The following is a 13052-nucleotide window of genomic DNA, read 5'->3' on the forward strand; positions in this document are numbered from 1 at the left end:
AGCGACATAAGTGGCTGATATGGAAGGCTGTGGAGACGAGGCTGAGCTCATAAGCTGTGGCTGAACATATTTGTAAGTGCGGAAGGGCGGTGCCGATACAATGGAATGTATTACCATTCCAATTTTACACGAAGCATCAACATGTCAGGAACACTTCTGCTTCACCAATATAATACTCACATAATGTCTACGAGCATGTGGCGTTTTACTTCTCAAGATTGACAAGAAAATAAAAATCCTGTGCTTGACCAACCCAGTGATCATATTGAAGTCGAGTGTCCAGTTCTACAGAGGTTTCTCGAAAGTCACATTCCCATCAAATCGATTTACTGGCAACTGTCTCTATTCTACAAGACGGTGAGTGCACATCCTTAGCCAAGTACGATTTCTTAATACCTTTGCATTCTTCACTGTCATGTATGGTTGCTATCACAACATCATTCCCAAGGCCATTACGCATTATCACATGTCAAATGGTATTCAATTCTGTTGTCAACACCCCGCCACGATTCAATGATCTTCGTCATACATCATGAGAAATAATATGCACCACAACTACTCAGTCCTGTCAGGTACGGCGACCTCAATTTCATCTACTTCGATCATGAATCTGTAGGGTCAATTTCGAGAAAGTCTTGATTCTCGAAACCTAATCGAAACCCTCAATTTGCCACGCATAGCACAATCGATGAGTTTGAAAGAATTGGAGCCTCAAGCTCTAGAGGCTCTGAATGAAGAACCGCAACGTGAGGCAGAGGAGATAGACGGGCTAGAGGAAAATGCGGTATTGTACCATCAACGTCTACCGCAGATAATTCGAGAATCGACGCTTCTCCCAGCGCCCATTGCCACTGCAATTAGCCTGGTGACAAGATCATCTTCTCTTTACATTCGACTTGGCACATTCATAGGGGGCCTTGCTATAGATGGTGCACGAGTAACAACACTCACCGGGCTAGAAGTCAGTAGAGCTATTATAGAGGGAATAATACATCGTGCCGGAAAGGACGTTGCAAATCGGAGTACTGGAGAATTAGGAAGGTTGGAAGCAGAAGGACTATTGGAACGAAGCATCGCGAATTTACACGCCACTATTACAGGAATATCATTCGCTGCTTCGACTAGTTTTCATTTTTCTTCTGTAGCTTTGTCTTCAGCTACAGATATTTCACAACAGCTACTGGGTACATTGGATTCGATTCTTGGTTCGACTGATTCTTCGAGAGCAATAGCAAGCATCATTACACTGATTCGCAGAGAGTTCCAGAACCCTGCCACAGGAGCAGAAGGAGAGAAGGTTAGTGTAGGTGATCTCTTGTTGGGTATTTGTGGGTTGGCATTGTTGCAAAGATGGTGTCGCAAATTGACCGACCTGGAATGCCGAGAAAACAAACACGAGGAAGTTCTTTGGGATGTGGTTGTGCTTGATGATGGACGGCGAGCGGATGTGGTTGGTATGATATCAGGAGATTCCTCCAATACTCAAGGAGATACCACCAAATTGTCTTTCATGAATACAAGAGGTGGTGAACTGTTAGAGACGATTGAAAGAGAGGAGCCAAGCCAAGCTGATGTTGGAAAGGACAATGCGGAGAGTGTATTGAGACAGAGGCTAATCCAGTCTCTACCTTCTGATGCCTCTGTTTCCATTACGACCTCTACCATCACAACAACCATAAAAACAATCACTGTGGAAGTTTCAGGATTCGAGCCTCCTGTTTTTTTGCCACCTCCCGGAGTGGAAATACTAGAAGAACATGCTATTCGTCTTGAAAATGCGGACCTAATCACCGGGGGCAAACAACAAGAAATTACATCAGTACCGAGATATAGAGTCGTGTATGGGATAGTAGGAAATAGATTGCGAAATACGAGTGTCGCAGAACAAGAATCACTACAAGATATTAAGAAGAACGTGGAAAGTGATAACGGTTCGGCCGATGACCAGGACAGCAGCGTCACCTATTCAAACATACCCAAAGCGACTTATCTAGACGATGGTTTGCCTATACAAGACGAATACCCGCCTGTCATTGTTCGCAGAAGAACGATTGGTAGCAAATCAAAAATCCCCAGACTTTCCCTTCCTGGAGTTTTGGATGAGAAATGTATAGTAAGTGCGGAAGTATCTTCTTTGGTTTCGGATAACTTAGCAAATCAAAAGAGATCAAGAAAGCCTATCAGCCCAACATCATCAGATGATAGTTCTAAACAGAATTTCCTTCAACCGATTTCGAATAATCAAATATCTAAAAAATCAAAGACCGATGAAACAACGGTGGAAGGAGAAGATAAGAAAAGTTCTTTTCGCCAGGCCTTGAGTGGACGATCTAGCACCAAGTTATCCAATCTGTTCCACAAGGATGGGATCAAAGAAGACAGCAAACCCACACTTCCGCCTCGGCCTCGTTCAACATGGAGAGACCCCACTCATGCGTCAACGGTTAGATCTACCCCAGCCCATCTATCAATTCCACAGAAACGGCCAAGAAGTACTGCAGGCTCCTCAACACCATTGCGTGGAAATCAGACCCCATTGACTTCGGAAAATCTTGATAAGATTCAGCCCGATTTACCACGCACTCCCTCTAGAACTAGTTATTACACGGTTCACGAACAACGAAAAGATTCAATGGTTTCTCAAATTGACACATATTCAATCCACTCTTTTGATCAAGGCCGTTCTCATTCCCCAACAACCCCGAGGAATCGTTTCATGGGCCAGAATAATGCTATGAGGCTACTATCCGAGAGGGGTTTGACCCTCGAAAATTCACTTTCGACACCCAAAAGCCATCGACGCACACATTCAAATGAAGAAAGCATATTTACATTGAACACAAATAATTCAGAGATTTGTCTCATCCCAAATTTTAGAAGAGAAAAGGGTATATTTGAGGGCAGGGAAGCACTAGATTCCCTGGTGCGGACTGGTAAGATTGATGGCACTTTTCCAAAACGCCATCTCATACAAAACATTACTCGTTTCGTCAAATTTGCATCTGCTTCTTACGGTTCCAATTTTCTTCGAGTAATGGGGATCTCGGATCCTAGTACAAGACAAGAGCTTAATGCTATACATCATCTCGAACATCAATCATTTTCGTCTCATACACAACTGCCTGCCGACACTATTCTTCTTTCTTCATTTGTTGATCCTCAAGGTGGGACTGATTCTAGTGGACTCACAAATACTGGCGTTCCAATGGTCCATTATGTGTCACTAGATCATCAATCACAAGCTATAGTTCTCACATGTCGTGGTACTCTAGGATTTGAAGATGTTCTCGCCGATATGACTTGTGATTATGATGAACTGATTTGGCGTGGTAAAGCTTACAAAGTCCACAAGGGGATTCATGCATCTGCACGTAGACTCCTTCATGGCGGTGGAGGCCGTGTTATGGCCACAATAAAGGCAGCGCTTGAGGAATTTTCAGGTTATGGTCTGATTATGTGTGGGCATTCATTAGGTGGCGGTGTAAGTACTTTGTTGGCCATCATGGTTTCCGAGCCTGCTGGCTCCGGCACATCATTCGTTACTTCCTATAATTCCGAAAATCTATCCACATCTCATGACGCTACTAATGATTCTTCTCGAATACTACAACTGCCACCGGGTCGATCAATCCATGTCTATGCTTATGGCCCCCCTGCTACGATTTCTCCATCTCTCCGATCTGCAACTAGAGGTCTCATCACAACAGTTGTGAACGGTAACGATCTCGTCCCTCATCTTTCCCTTGGTCTGCTTCACGATCTTCAAGCAGTAGCTCTTGCATTCAAGAACGATGATTCTGGTGCGAAAGGCGAAGTAAAGAGAAGGGTATGGACTGGAATGAGTAATTCATTTGCTGAAAGATGGTACGGACGATCTGGTCATGGAACTGATGAGGAAGAGGAAGATACGTGGGCATATGCTGCACTTAAAGCGCTTCGAGCTTGTATGTTGAGCAATAAGCTAGTACCACCTGGAGAAGTTTTTGTGATTGAGAGTATGGCTGTCTTGAAACGAAACGCTTTCACAAGAAAAAGTGATGTGAGCGATGGAAAGAATCATAGAGGGGAAGACGGATTAGGTAAACCAGCGACTAGAAGTGTATTAAAATACGTGAGGGATGTAGAGAAGAGGTTCGGTGAAGTCAGGTTTGGGGGAAGCATGCTGTTAGACCATAGTCCGGGAAGATATGAAAGCAGTTTGAGGGCATTGGGAAAGGGCGTCTTGGATGGTTCATGACTTCTTCAACACAGTGTATCATTGTTTTCTGATATATAAATTTGAATTTGGAGCATGAAGAGTTCCTGATACTGCACAAACATCATATTTATCAAACAGGATTTATTCACGAGACGAGCTATTCAGAGGATGTGTGCATGAGTTACACCATGTGTAGTTGCTATCCATCTTTCATTCATGTTTCCGTTAATCTTAATAATTTCATCTAGGAATTATTAGCACCCAAGAAATTACTGGCAAAGTTTATCTATAGGAATGCTTTAAAGCAGCCACATTGTATGTTTTCATTCCAACGCGTTTGAATATCACTTTCTTTCCAAAAATTATTGCTTCGTTCTGATTTATCCCACGTTTGTCAACTGAGTAACTTCTACCAAATTCAAAAAATTTCTAGCCAAGATGGTCATTTTCATCATTCTCTTTGCCATCTGGACGTCTTTTGTTGGTGCAATAGGAAAGTCATTGCCGGTAGTGGATCTGGGATATTCTGTTAATCAAGCTACTGTTGAAGTATGTTGCTGAGATCTCGATCATGTCTCTCTCAAAGCTAACTTTTCCACGACCACTAGCCATTGAGAATACTACAATTTCTCAAATATTCGGTATGGAGAAGCTCCTGTTGGCCCACTATGTTTTTCCAGACCAATCCCACCACGGACTGCCAATCGAACTATAAATACTGGCCAAGAAGCAAGAACATGTTACCAAGCACATCCTCTTTGGTTATCGACGGCATGGCAATATATTCATGGGATTCCGTTGGAGGAGATAAAGCAAGAGTGGTTCGACATCAATAACCCACCTTCGCATGATGCCAGTCAATCCGAAGACTGCTTGTTATTGGATGTGATGGTACCTACTACAATCTTTGATAAAGCTGTGAAGGATGAGCCGTGCGATGATGATCCTGGTGCTCCTGTCCTAGTTTGGATTGATGGTGGTGGTTTTACTGGAGGATACAAGCATGAAACTAATCCAGCAGGATTAATTGAGAACTCAATAGTTTTAGGAGAAGAGTTTGTCTATGTTTCTATAAACTACAGACTTGGTCTTTATGTTAGTATAATCATGACTATTCTTAATTTGAGCATACTAATTTTATCAGGGTTTCCTAGGTGGGCCACTCCTGAAAACGGATGGGAATGCAAATGCAGGTCTGCTTGATCAACGACTAGCATTAGAGTGGATCCAGGAGTTCATTTACTTATTTGGAGGTGACAGGAACCGAGTAACTATCATGGGCGAATCGGCCGGAGGTGGATCTATACTACATCAAATAACTGCATACGGTGGAATGAGAGGTCCCCCGCCATTTCAAAAAGCTATTTTACAAAGTCCAGGTTTTCAACCAAATCCAGGAAGTTATGAACAAGAAAGAATCTCATATTATGTGTTGAAATATGCAAGCAGCTTTTCGAATAGGTCGATTGCAACTATTGATGATTTACGAACCGTCGATGCTCGGACATTGGCTAAAGTCAATGATTTCATCGTTGCAAACTCTCCTTATGGTCTTTATACATTTGGTCCAACTGTTGATGGAACCTTCGCACCAGCACTCCCTGGTCAGGTCTTAGCGGATAAGAATTTTCACACTTCTTTGGCATTAATGATAGGGAGAAATGATCAAGAAGGTATTCTATTCACTTCACCCTACATTTCAAGCCAAGCAGGTTATATCACCAATCTCAAGTGGTTCTTTCCAAGGGCTCCTGAATCGATAATTTATGATATCCTAGCACTTTATCCTGACCAATTCAATCGCAAATACGGTTATACGAATGAGATGTTGCGCGCAGCAGTTACTAGTGCCGAGTCCTGTTTTACATGCAATACTAGATACTTGAATGCCAAAGTCGGAAACAAATCCTACGTTTATTCATTCAATGTACCGCCAGCACTGCACGCACAAGATGTCGGATATACATTTTACAATGGTCCTGGGAGTGTTACATGGGATGGGAAACCTGTATTTGGAGGTGCGGCACTTTCTCTTCAAGATTACATTATAAATTTCGTGACTACTGGTACTCCGAATGGGAGGAGGGTTCCTAATTTTCCTCTATATGGCAGCGAGTCGAATGTTTTGAGTATCAACTCATCGTTTCTGGGAACTATTTCTGTTGATACTTTGGTGAGGGGGCAATGTGAATGGTGGCAGAAAGCGCTTTACTATTGATCACATTTGTCTTTTCCTTCATTTATGACGCACAACAGGAATTTGAATCTCGAGGCATTCAGGCTGAAAAGCGGTTCATAACTTAATGAAGACCATGTGGTACGAAACTGAAAGCTTGAGTTGTATTGATTAGATGTTTCTTTATTATTGATAAATCAAGGTTAATCACAATCATCTTGAATTAAAAAAAATAAATCTAGGAAAAGATTCGATAAATAGCTATGATAATTGTATCTTCTCTTCTTATAAAGAGTTATAAATCTACGACTAGTCATTAATCAATCGCGTGTTGAATTGAAAGATAGATACACAGTTAAAGATTATATATTGTCATGATAAATTATATTATTTCTTTCATATAACACCTATAGTTGTAGATAAAAGGGACTATTATATTATCGTATGTACTATCAACTTCATATCAGACATTGTAGTACCACCCGTGTACTAACTAATGCAAATACTTGAATCAACTAAGCATAACCGCTGCGGTAGGCTGTCTTTACCTGATCCAATCCATGGTTGGCCATCCACTCAGCAGATTGATAATACCCCTGAATCAAATGGCCTATCGGACCAAATCCAGCCCCAAGATGACAAGTCACCTCTTGCGGCAAGATATAACGATGGCCTCTCCAGTTTCGGAAATGATATGGAGGAGCAAGAGGTGTCCGGTCCCAATGATTCAAAAAATCCCAAGCTCGGATCTGGTATCGTCCATAAAGCTCATTGAGCAATGTGAGATAGCCCATATCGCCTGCTCCCGTACTCGCAAATGTGAGGTGTTGAATAAGCGATCCAAGGGTGTCGTCGGAGGCCCAGTCTTGAGGGGATGAACATTGAGAGCCATAAGTGTGTCGGACATGTTCCACAATCTCTGTGAAACCCAGGCTATATATTGCCTATCAGCTTGTTTTCTAGACATGTGATGAAAATAGTGGAGACCTCACGTGCTCACCCCTCCGCCCATGGAATAGCCAGCAATAATCAATTTTTTTTGGCACTATGCTATGATCCTGCATTGTGGCCACTGCGTCACTGAGAGCGCAGAAGACGGCAGATTTCATCCCATTCCACATGTCCAAGTAGAAACTGTGGACTCTATTCCCGTAAACGTATACAGGATATGGAAGATTCCACCAGTTTGGACCTTTACCATCAGTCCACAGGTTCACCAGAATCTCATCATCCGTAGACCCTTCAAAGGCAATGGTGATTGTATCCTGGTCGTTGATGAGAATAGCTTTTCGAGTCCGATTGATACCAGTGTGAAGATTAATAATTGTTGGCGCGGAAATTGTATCGTAGTTGCGAAGATCATTCTGCAGAGCAGTGACATCTGAAATTTGAGAGGCTCTCCATAATATTAAGGCAGCATGTTTGACATCCTGCCAGTCACTGGTTCCAGGATTGAGTTCTACGAGAGGCATACTTTATCAATGTAAAGGCTGTATTCGATCGATATCAATTATCAAGAAGCTATCGGCAACAGCCTCCGCATCGCATGCGATGTTGGCTATCTGCTGGAAATTACATGAGTCGTTTGTTGACATGTGATCACGTTACCACTTACTGATTGTTATGTTTTGAGTCGACTTCTATATCAAAGCTGGTATATTTGATAGAATGATGTTTCTATTCATGAATTTGAAAACTATTTCGTGGAATATTTGTTAGGTAAGGTTAGAAGGTGTTGTGTCTGATATCAATAGGATGATGATGAAATAATTATTAAAGGACGTACGGTGTATACCCTCGCAGTCAATGAGTAGAATAAGGGGCAATAATATGATTATATATGATCAGCTCTATAATACCTACCAATAAAAAAAAAATCATATGAATCTTTTATAGTATAGTTTCACACATTGATTCTCATCGCCTTCTTGTAATCGAGGAAAAGAGGATTAGCTTATGTTAAAAAAGATTTTGTTTCAGAGATACTCATCAACTGCCGATGACCTACTATTGAGGCTTGTGAGTCCATGATATTTTGCCGATATCAATTTCATGTGAATATACAATCTGTCAGTCTTCAGAATCAATATGACGCCACAACAGGACATGGCCACTCAACCCCGCAAAGGTATATACATTCGTATTACTACATTAACAATAAGGTTAATATGATATAGTTCATCAGTGCGTGTACCACTTTCACTTCAATTTACACTTTCAAATCTATGTTATTCAATAACAATTAAATCAATTAGTGAAAACTATTAAGATTCTAATAATTTATACAAAATTCGTTTGTGCATAATCGTGCACTTTATTTATTTATTAATATAATAACGTAACTTGATTAGAAGTGGGTTATGTCATGATATGGGTCAGGTACCTTTACACCAAATTTTGTATGTAAAGGTACTTAGAGCGAATTTTTCTAACTCTATAAATACTAGAGATATAGTTTCGATATTTTGAAGTATAATATATTCAATATGAATATTTAATATGATAAAATATTATAGAGATACAAAAACGTTTAATAAAGATATTAAAGTTTCTTTCAAATTTTCGTTTTTGTCTAATAAAAATTACTATGGGAATTTTTAAAATCGTATCAATTTAAGAACAATATTATTAAAAAGTATTTTGTAACTTTAATAATATATTTTTATTAGATATTAAGCCTAATTATCAAAATTTTTTAAATTATCTTTAATATCCATAGAGATATAAAAAGTCGCTCTAAGTACCTTTACATACAAAATTTGGTGTAAAGGTACCTGACCCATATCATGACATGATCTACTTCTAGTCAAGTTATGTTATGAGTTTTTCTAAAAAAAACATTATAATTATTTATATAAATAATAAGAATTTCTAATCAATTATTAGAAATTTGATTTAATATAATAGTTATTTTTTTTAAAAAAAGTTTTTTTTATAACGAAAACCGTAACAAATTCAATCTTTTTAAAAATATAATGAAAATATTTATATAAAAATTATGTTTTTGAATATCTAAATGATAATTTTTTTTAAATATTTTCTTCTTTTCCAAAAATAATGATTAACTATTAAAATATAAATATTAAGAGAACCCTGATTTTAGTATAATTTTGAAGTAGTGCATACACTGATATGGTGCACGCACCGATAAACTACGTTATATTATTAAATAAAGAAAGTACACGGTTACGCACAGACGAATTTTATATGTGAAATGAGTGGTACACACACTGATATGATGTACGCACTGATAAACTATATTATACACTACTACTATCTTGAGATTCATATTCATGCTTTGAGATCTGCAGCTTCTTAATTTCCCTCGAGTAATGCCCAATACTTTCACAGGGAAGGCCAGTCACTGTATCTCATAGGATAAAGGTTTGAGCAACTACATCTCATCTCTGTTGCATTGTGAAGCCACACAATTAGTTTTCCCGCCCAACATCTTCAACTCTGATGTAACTTTAACTCGAAGTAAATACCAAATTGCAACAGGTATTTTAGATAATAGCTTCAAGTTTATCTGCTTCGGATTTTATTACGATGACAGGATTCGGGGAGTCGTCTCCGCAATCCAAATCAGATTTGACTTACCATGTCTGCAAATGCGACGGTTGAATTCAAAGATAAGAATTAATCTATATTACAGTATGTGAAGGCTAAACTCTTCCTGACTAAATTCACAAGTCTTTTCTATAAAGCTTCTTCTTTTCTCCCTTTCCTCGACAGCAAAACATTGCATTTTCAAAACTAATCGAAATCTTACCTCCAGCTATAATCATGACAAAATACCCTGATACCGACCAAACAGACTTTCGCAATGCTAAGGCAGGATGGCAAGGTGGCATGGAAAATTGTGTGATCTATTCTAATAGCGATCCCACCGTCAAAGTCTGGAATAACGATGAATACGCATCGTTCATTAATGACGATGCCACCTGTCCCTCTACGGTCAACCCATCTCTTTTCAGACAATCACAACTCTGTGTTAAGCAGGGTCTCTTTGAGGTCGTTAAGGATGGTGTCTACCAAGTCCGCGGTCTGGATATTTCCAATATGACTTTCGTCGAGACGCCTGATGGAACTGGTGTTGTGGTCATTGATCCATTGTGCTCGGTTGAGACTGCCCAGCAGGGTATTTTGTTATATCAACAGTGCCGCAAAGACAAAGATATTATCGCAATGATTTATACACACTCTCATGTCGATCATTTCGGTGGCGGGAGTGCCGTCGTTGGTATGCTACTGAGATTTTTTATCCTCGTTTTCTACTCGATTTACCACCATGCTAACATTCTAATCACAGCGGCCTCAGGTGGCACCGAAGAAGACTTTAGCAAAGGCACTTTGAAAAATATATACGCACCTGCGGATTTCCTTGACCATGCTGTAAGCGAAAATGTTTACGCGGGAAACGCAATGTGTCGTCGAGCTGTATACATGTACGGTGAATCGCTAGACAAAAGTCCCACGGGACAGGTTGGGACCGGCTTAGGTATGGCTGCATCAACCGGTGTTAGTTCGTTGGTCCCGCCTACGGTGAGCATTTCTTCTACAACTGGAAAATCTTATTACATTGGTGGTACCGATAGTACCAATGCCTTGGAAATTCTTTTCCAGGTTACCCCTGGGACCGAAGCACCTTCAGAGATGAACTTTTACTTCCCGCAGTACAGAGCTCTTTGCATGGCGGAGAATGCCACACATACTCTGCATAATATTCAGACGTTGAGAGGTGCATTGGTTCGTGATTCAAGAGTCTGGTCTCGGTATTGTAAGTAAAATTTCTTCGACTAAATTCACTTCCTTTATATCGTCGTGCGTCATACAGAGTCGTTTTGAGCTTTAAATATGAACACTTGTCCGTTATAATTATATTTTAAGTCTTTACTAACCGCGATTGATGTTTCAGTGGACGAGGCAATAGTTCTTTATGGAGACGAAAGTGACTATCTTTTCGCCAGCCATCATTGGCCAACTTTCAAATCCGATGGAGGCAATGAAATCGTCGAGTTCCTTTCTCAACAGCGTGATCTCTATGCATACATGCACAACGAAACTCTCCGACTCCTTAACGACGGGCAAACTGGTCTAGAAATTGCAGAATATTTTGAGTTACCACCTAGCCTGAACAGACTATGGAACGCAAGAGGCTATTATGGCTCTATCAGCCACAATGTCAAAGCAATATACAATCGCTACATGGGTTGGTTCGACGGCAATCCCGCTCACTTGTGGGAACATCCACCAGTGGCCATTGCAAAACGTTACGTAGCATGCATGGGTGGTATGGAAAATGTCGTTGCGATGGCCAAAAACAATTATATCAATGTCGATGAGCCTGATCTCCGCTTCGCAGCCACGCTTCTCTCTCATGCTGTCTTCAGCGATCAAGAGAATGCCGATGATGCAAAACAAGCGCTCAGTGAAGTCTTTACTAAATTGGGATATGCCGCGGAAAACGCAACATGGCGAAACTTTTATCTTGTGAGCATATTCGGTTCTTTCACTTTTCACTGCTTAATCCCAAACTACACTTTGATGATTCATCTTCCGAATCCTCTTTACTCATAATACAGCTTCGATTCCTTATTTAACTTCAAAATTATTCCTTAATAGGTAATTACTGACTTCCTGTGTTCTAGTGTGGTGCGCTGGAAGTAACGGGACTCACCCAAAAAGCTTATAACTCAATAGATGCTGCGTCCATGATGGCACTGACTATTGAACAATTGCTGGATACACTAGCTATTCGAATAAACGGCCCCAAAGCCTGGGATGTCATACCTTTCCAGATCGATATCATGCTCTCAGATGTAGCCAAGACAGATGGAAGTAGTAACAAATCGGGCTGGCACGTGAATTTCGGTAATGCCACTATGACGGATCATGAGATTGACTACTCAGATACACCAAATATTGGTGTGAACTTCACTTTCTGGGCCGGACATCAAGACCTAGTTGATTTGGTAGATGGTGCTCGTAAGAATTTTACTGGTTTGACTACCCAGGGGGATTCCAAGGTGTGGGATACACTTTTCGGGTTATTGGAGCCGTTGGATAGGGGATTCGCTATCGTTACTCCGGAGCCTAATAATCTCAAAGCTTGATTCGATACCTTGGGGTTTCATGCTGGCGGGAATGAGGTGGCTACTTATTATTAATCGGAAGCACTTTTCCTATGCTTTCAACAAGCAGAGTATTAGTAGGTGGAAGTAGTAGCGGTAGTGATTTCAAAATTGATTTGGTTTAACTATAACTATGCTATGTGGACTTAGCGATATATATAAGTAAATTTTATACTATACAACAAAAAAATGAATTTATTAATGATTTGGTTCACATTATATGAAATATGATTTCAAAAAATACATAGATCTAATCCAAAGTAAAACATTTTTACTAATTCTATTATTACTATTATTGAATAAAATAAGAGTTGAAATAATATTATATAATAAATTAAATCACTTTTCATTCTAATGATATATATTTAAGAATATAAACGAAATTATATACTTCTTTTACATTTTTGAATTAATGGATTCGTAGAAGCAAATCAAGTGGAAATGTACTCATGTATTATGTAATCATATATTTAAGTAATAGGTCATTTTCATACTTACAGATTATAAAACCTCTTCTAATTGATTATAAATAATATACTAATAT

The 13052-nt window shown here is 39.7% G+C and overlaps 4 protein-coding genes across 6 annotated transcripts; 3 read left to right on the forward strand and 1 right to left on the reverse strand.

Annotated features, from left to right (window-relative positions):
- The first annotated feature begins 102 nt into the window (after positions 1–102).
- Positions 103–4556, forward strand: BCIN_09g07060 (hypothetical protein). 2 transcript variants are annotated; one of them, XM_024695345.1, is made up of 2 exons: positions 103–2113; positions 2165–4556. In XM_024695345.1, exons 1-2 carry the CDS (start codon positions 689–691, stop codon positions 4235–4237), a joined length of 3498 nt encoding a protein of 1165 aa, XP_024551139.1. In that variant the 5' UTR covers positions 103–688; the 3' UTR covers positions 4238–4556. The 2 variants fall into 2 exon arrangements, with proteins under 2 accessions (XP_024551139.1, XP_024551138.1); XM_024695344.1 differs by having other exon boundaries at positions 103–4556.
- A 42-nt stretch (positions 4557–4598) lies between these two features.
- BCIN_09g07070 (hypothetical protein) lies at positions 4599–6590 on the forward strand. The gene is made up of 3 exons (XM_024695346.1): positions 4599–4747; positions 4807–5293; positions 5343–6590. The coding sequence occupies exons 2-3, from the start codon at positions 5087–5089 to the stop codon at positions 6414–6416; spliced, it is 1281 nt and encodes a 426-aa protein (XP_024551140.1). The 5' UTR covers positions 4599–4747; positions 4807–5086; the 3' UTR covers positions 6417–6590.
- A 121-nt stretch (positions 6591–6711) lies between these two features.
- Positions 6712–8352, reverse strand: BCIN_09g07080 (hypothetical protein). Of its 2 annotated transcripts, XM_024695347.1 has the most exons (4): positions 8161–8352; positions 7990–8070; positions 7367–7939; positions 6712–7307 (listed from the first exon to the last, which is right to left on the reverse strand). In XM_024695347.1, the coding sequence occupies exons 3-4, from the start codon at positions 7844–7846 to the stop codon at positions 7143–7145; spliced, it is 645 nt and encodes a 214-aa protein (XP_024551141.1). In that variant the 5' UTR covers positions 7847–7939; positions 7990–8070; positions 8161–8352; the 3' UTR covers positions 6712–7142. The 2 variants fall into 2 exon arrangements, with proteins under 2 accessions (XP_024551141.1, XP_024551142.1); XM_024695348.1 differs by having other exon boundaries at positions 7990–8352.
- A 1271-nt stretch (positions 8353–9623) lies between these two features.
- On the forward strand, positions 9624–12689 carry BCIN_09g07090 (hypothetical protein). Its single transcript, XM_024695349.1, has 5 exons — positions 9624–10028; positions 10153–10617; positions 10687–11154; positions 11293–11867; positions 12026–12689. The coding sequence occupies exons 1-5, from the start codon at positions 9986–9988 to the stop codon at positions 12488–12490; spliced, it is 2016 nt and encodes a 671-aa protein (XP_024551143.1). The 5' UTR covers positions 9624–9985; the 3' UTR covers positions 12491–12689.
- The last annotated feature ends 363 nt before the right edge of the window (positions 12690–13052 follow it).

This window comes from Botrytis cinerea, chromosome 9 (assembly GCF_000143535.2).
Source record: "Botrytis cinerea B05.10 chromosome 9, complete sequence".
Classification (NCBI taxonomy): Eukaryota; Fungi; Ascomycota; class Leotiomycetes; order Helotiales; family Sclerotiniaceae; genus Botrytis; species Botrytis cinerea.

What these genes read in the sequence shown, in the direction of transcription:
- BCIN_09g07060 (XM_024695344.1), top strand. Translation starts at nt 689, where the DNA reads ATGAGTTTGAAAGAATTGGAGCCTCAAGCTCTAGAGGCTCTGAATGAA.
- BCIN_09g07070 (XM_024695346.1), top strand. Translation starts at nt 5,087, where the DNA reads ATGGTACCTACTACAATCTTTGATAAAGCTGTGAAGGATGAGCCGTGC. An exon ending in ACTACAGACTTGGTCTTTAT is followed by an intron (nt 5,294 to 5,342) that starts GTTAGTATAATC and finishes TAATTTTATCAG; the next exon opens with GGTTTCCTAGGTGGGCCACT.
- BCIN_09g07080 (XM_024695347.1), bottom strand. Translation starts at nt 7,846, where the DNA reads ATGCCTCTCGTAGAACTCAATCCTGGAACCAGTGACTGGCAGGATGTC. An exon ending in ATGGGCGGAGGGGTGAGCAC is followed by an intron (nt 7,308 to 7,366) that starts GTGAGGTCTCCA and finishes GGCAATATATAG; the next exon opens with CCTGGGTTTCACAGAGATTG.
- BCIN_09g07090 (XM_024695349.1), top strand. Translation starts at nt 9,986, where the DNA reads ATGCGACGGTTGAATTCAAAGATAAGAATTAATCTATATTACA. An exon ending in TGGCGGGAGTGCCGTCGTTG is followed by an intron (nt 10,618 to 10,686) that starts GTATGCTACTGA and finishes TTCTAATCACAG; the next exon opens with CGGCCTCAGGTGGCACCGAA. An exon ending in CATGGCGAAACTTTTATCTT is followed by an intron (nt 11,868 to 12,025) that starts GTGAGCATATTC and finishes CCTGTGTTCTAG; the next exon opens with TGTGGTGCGCTGGAAGTAAC.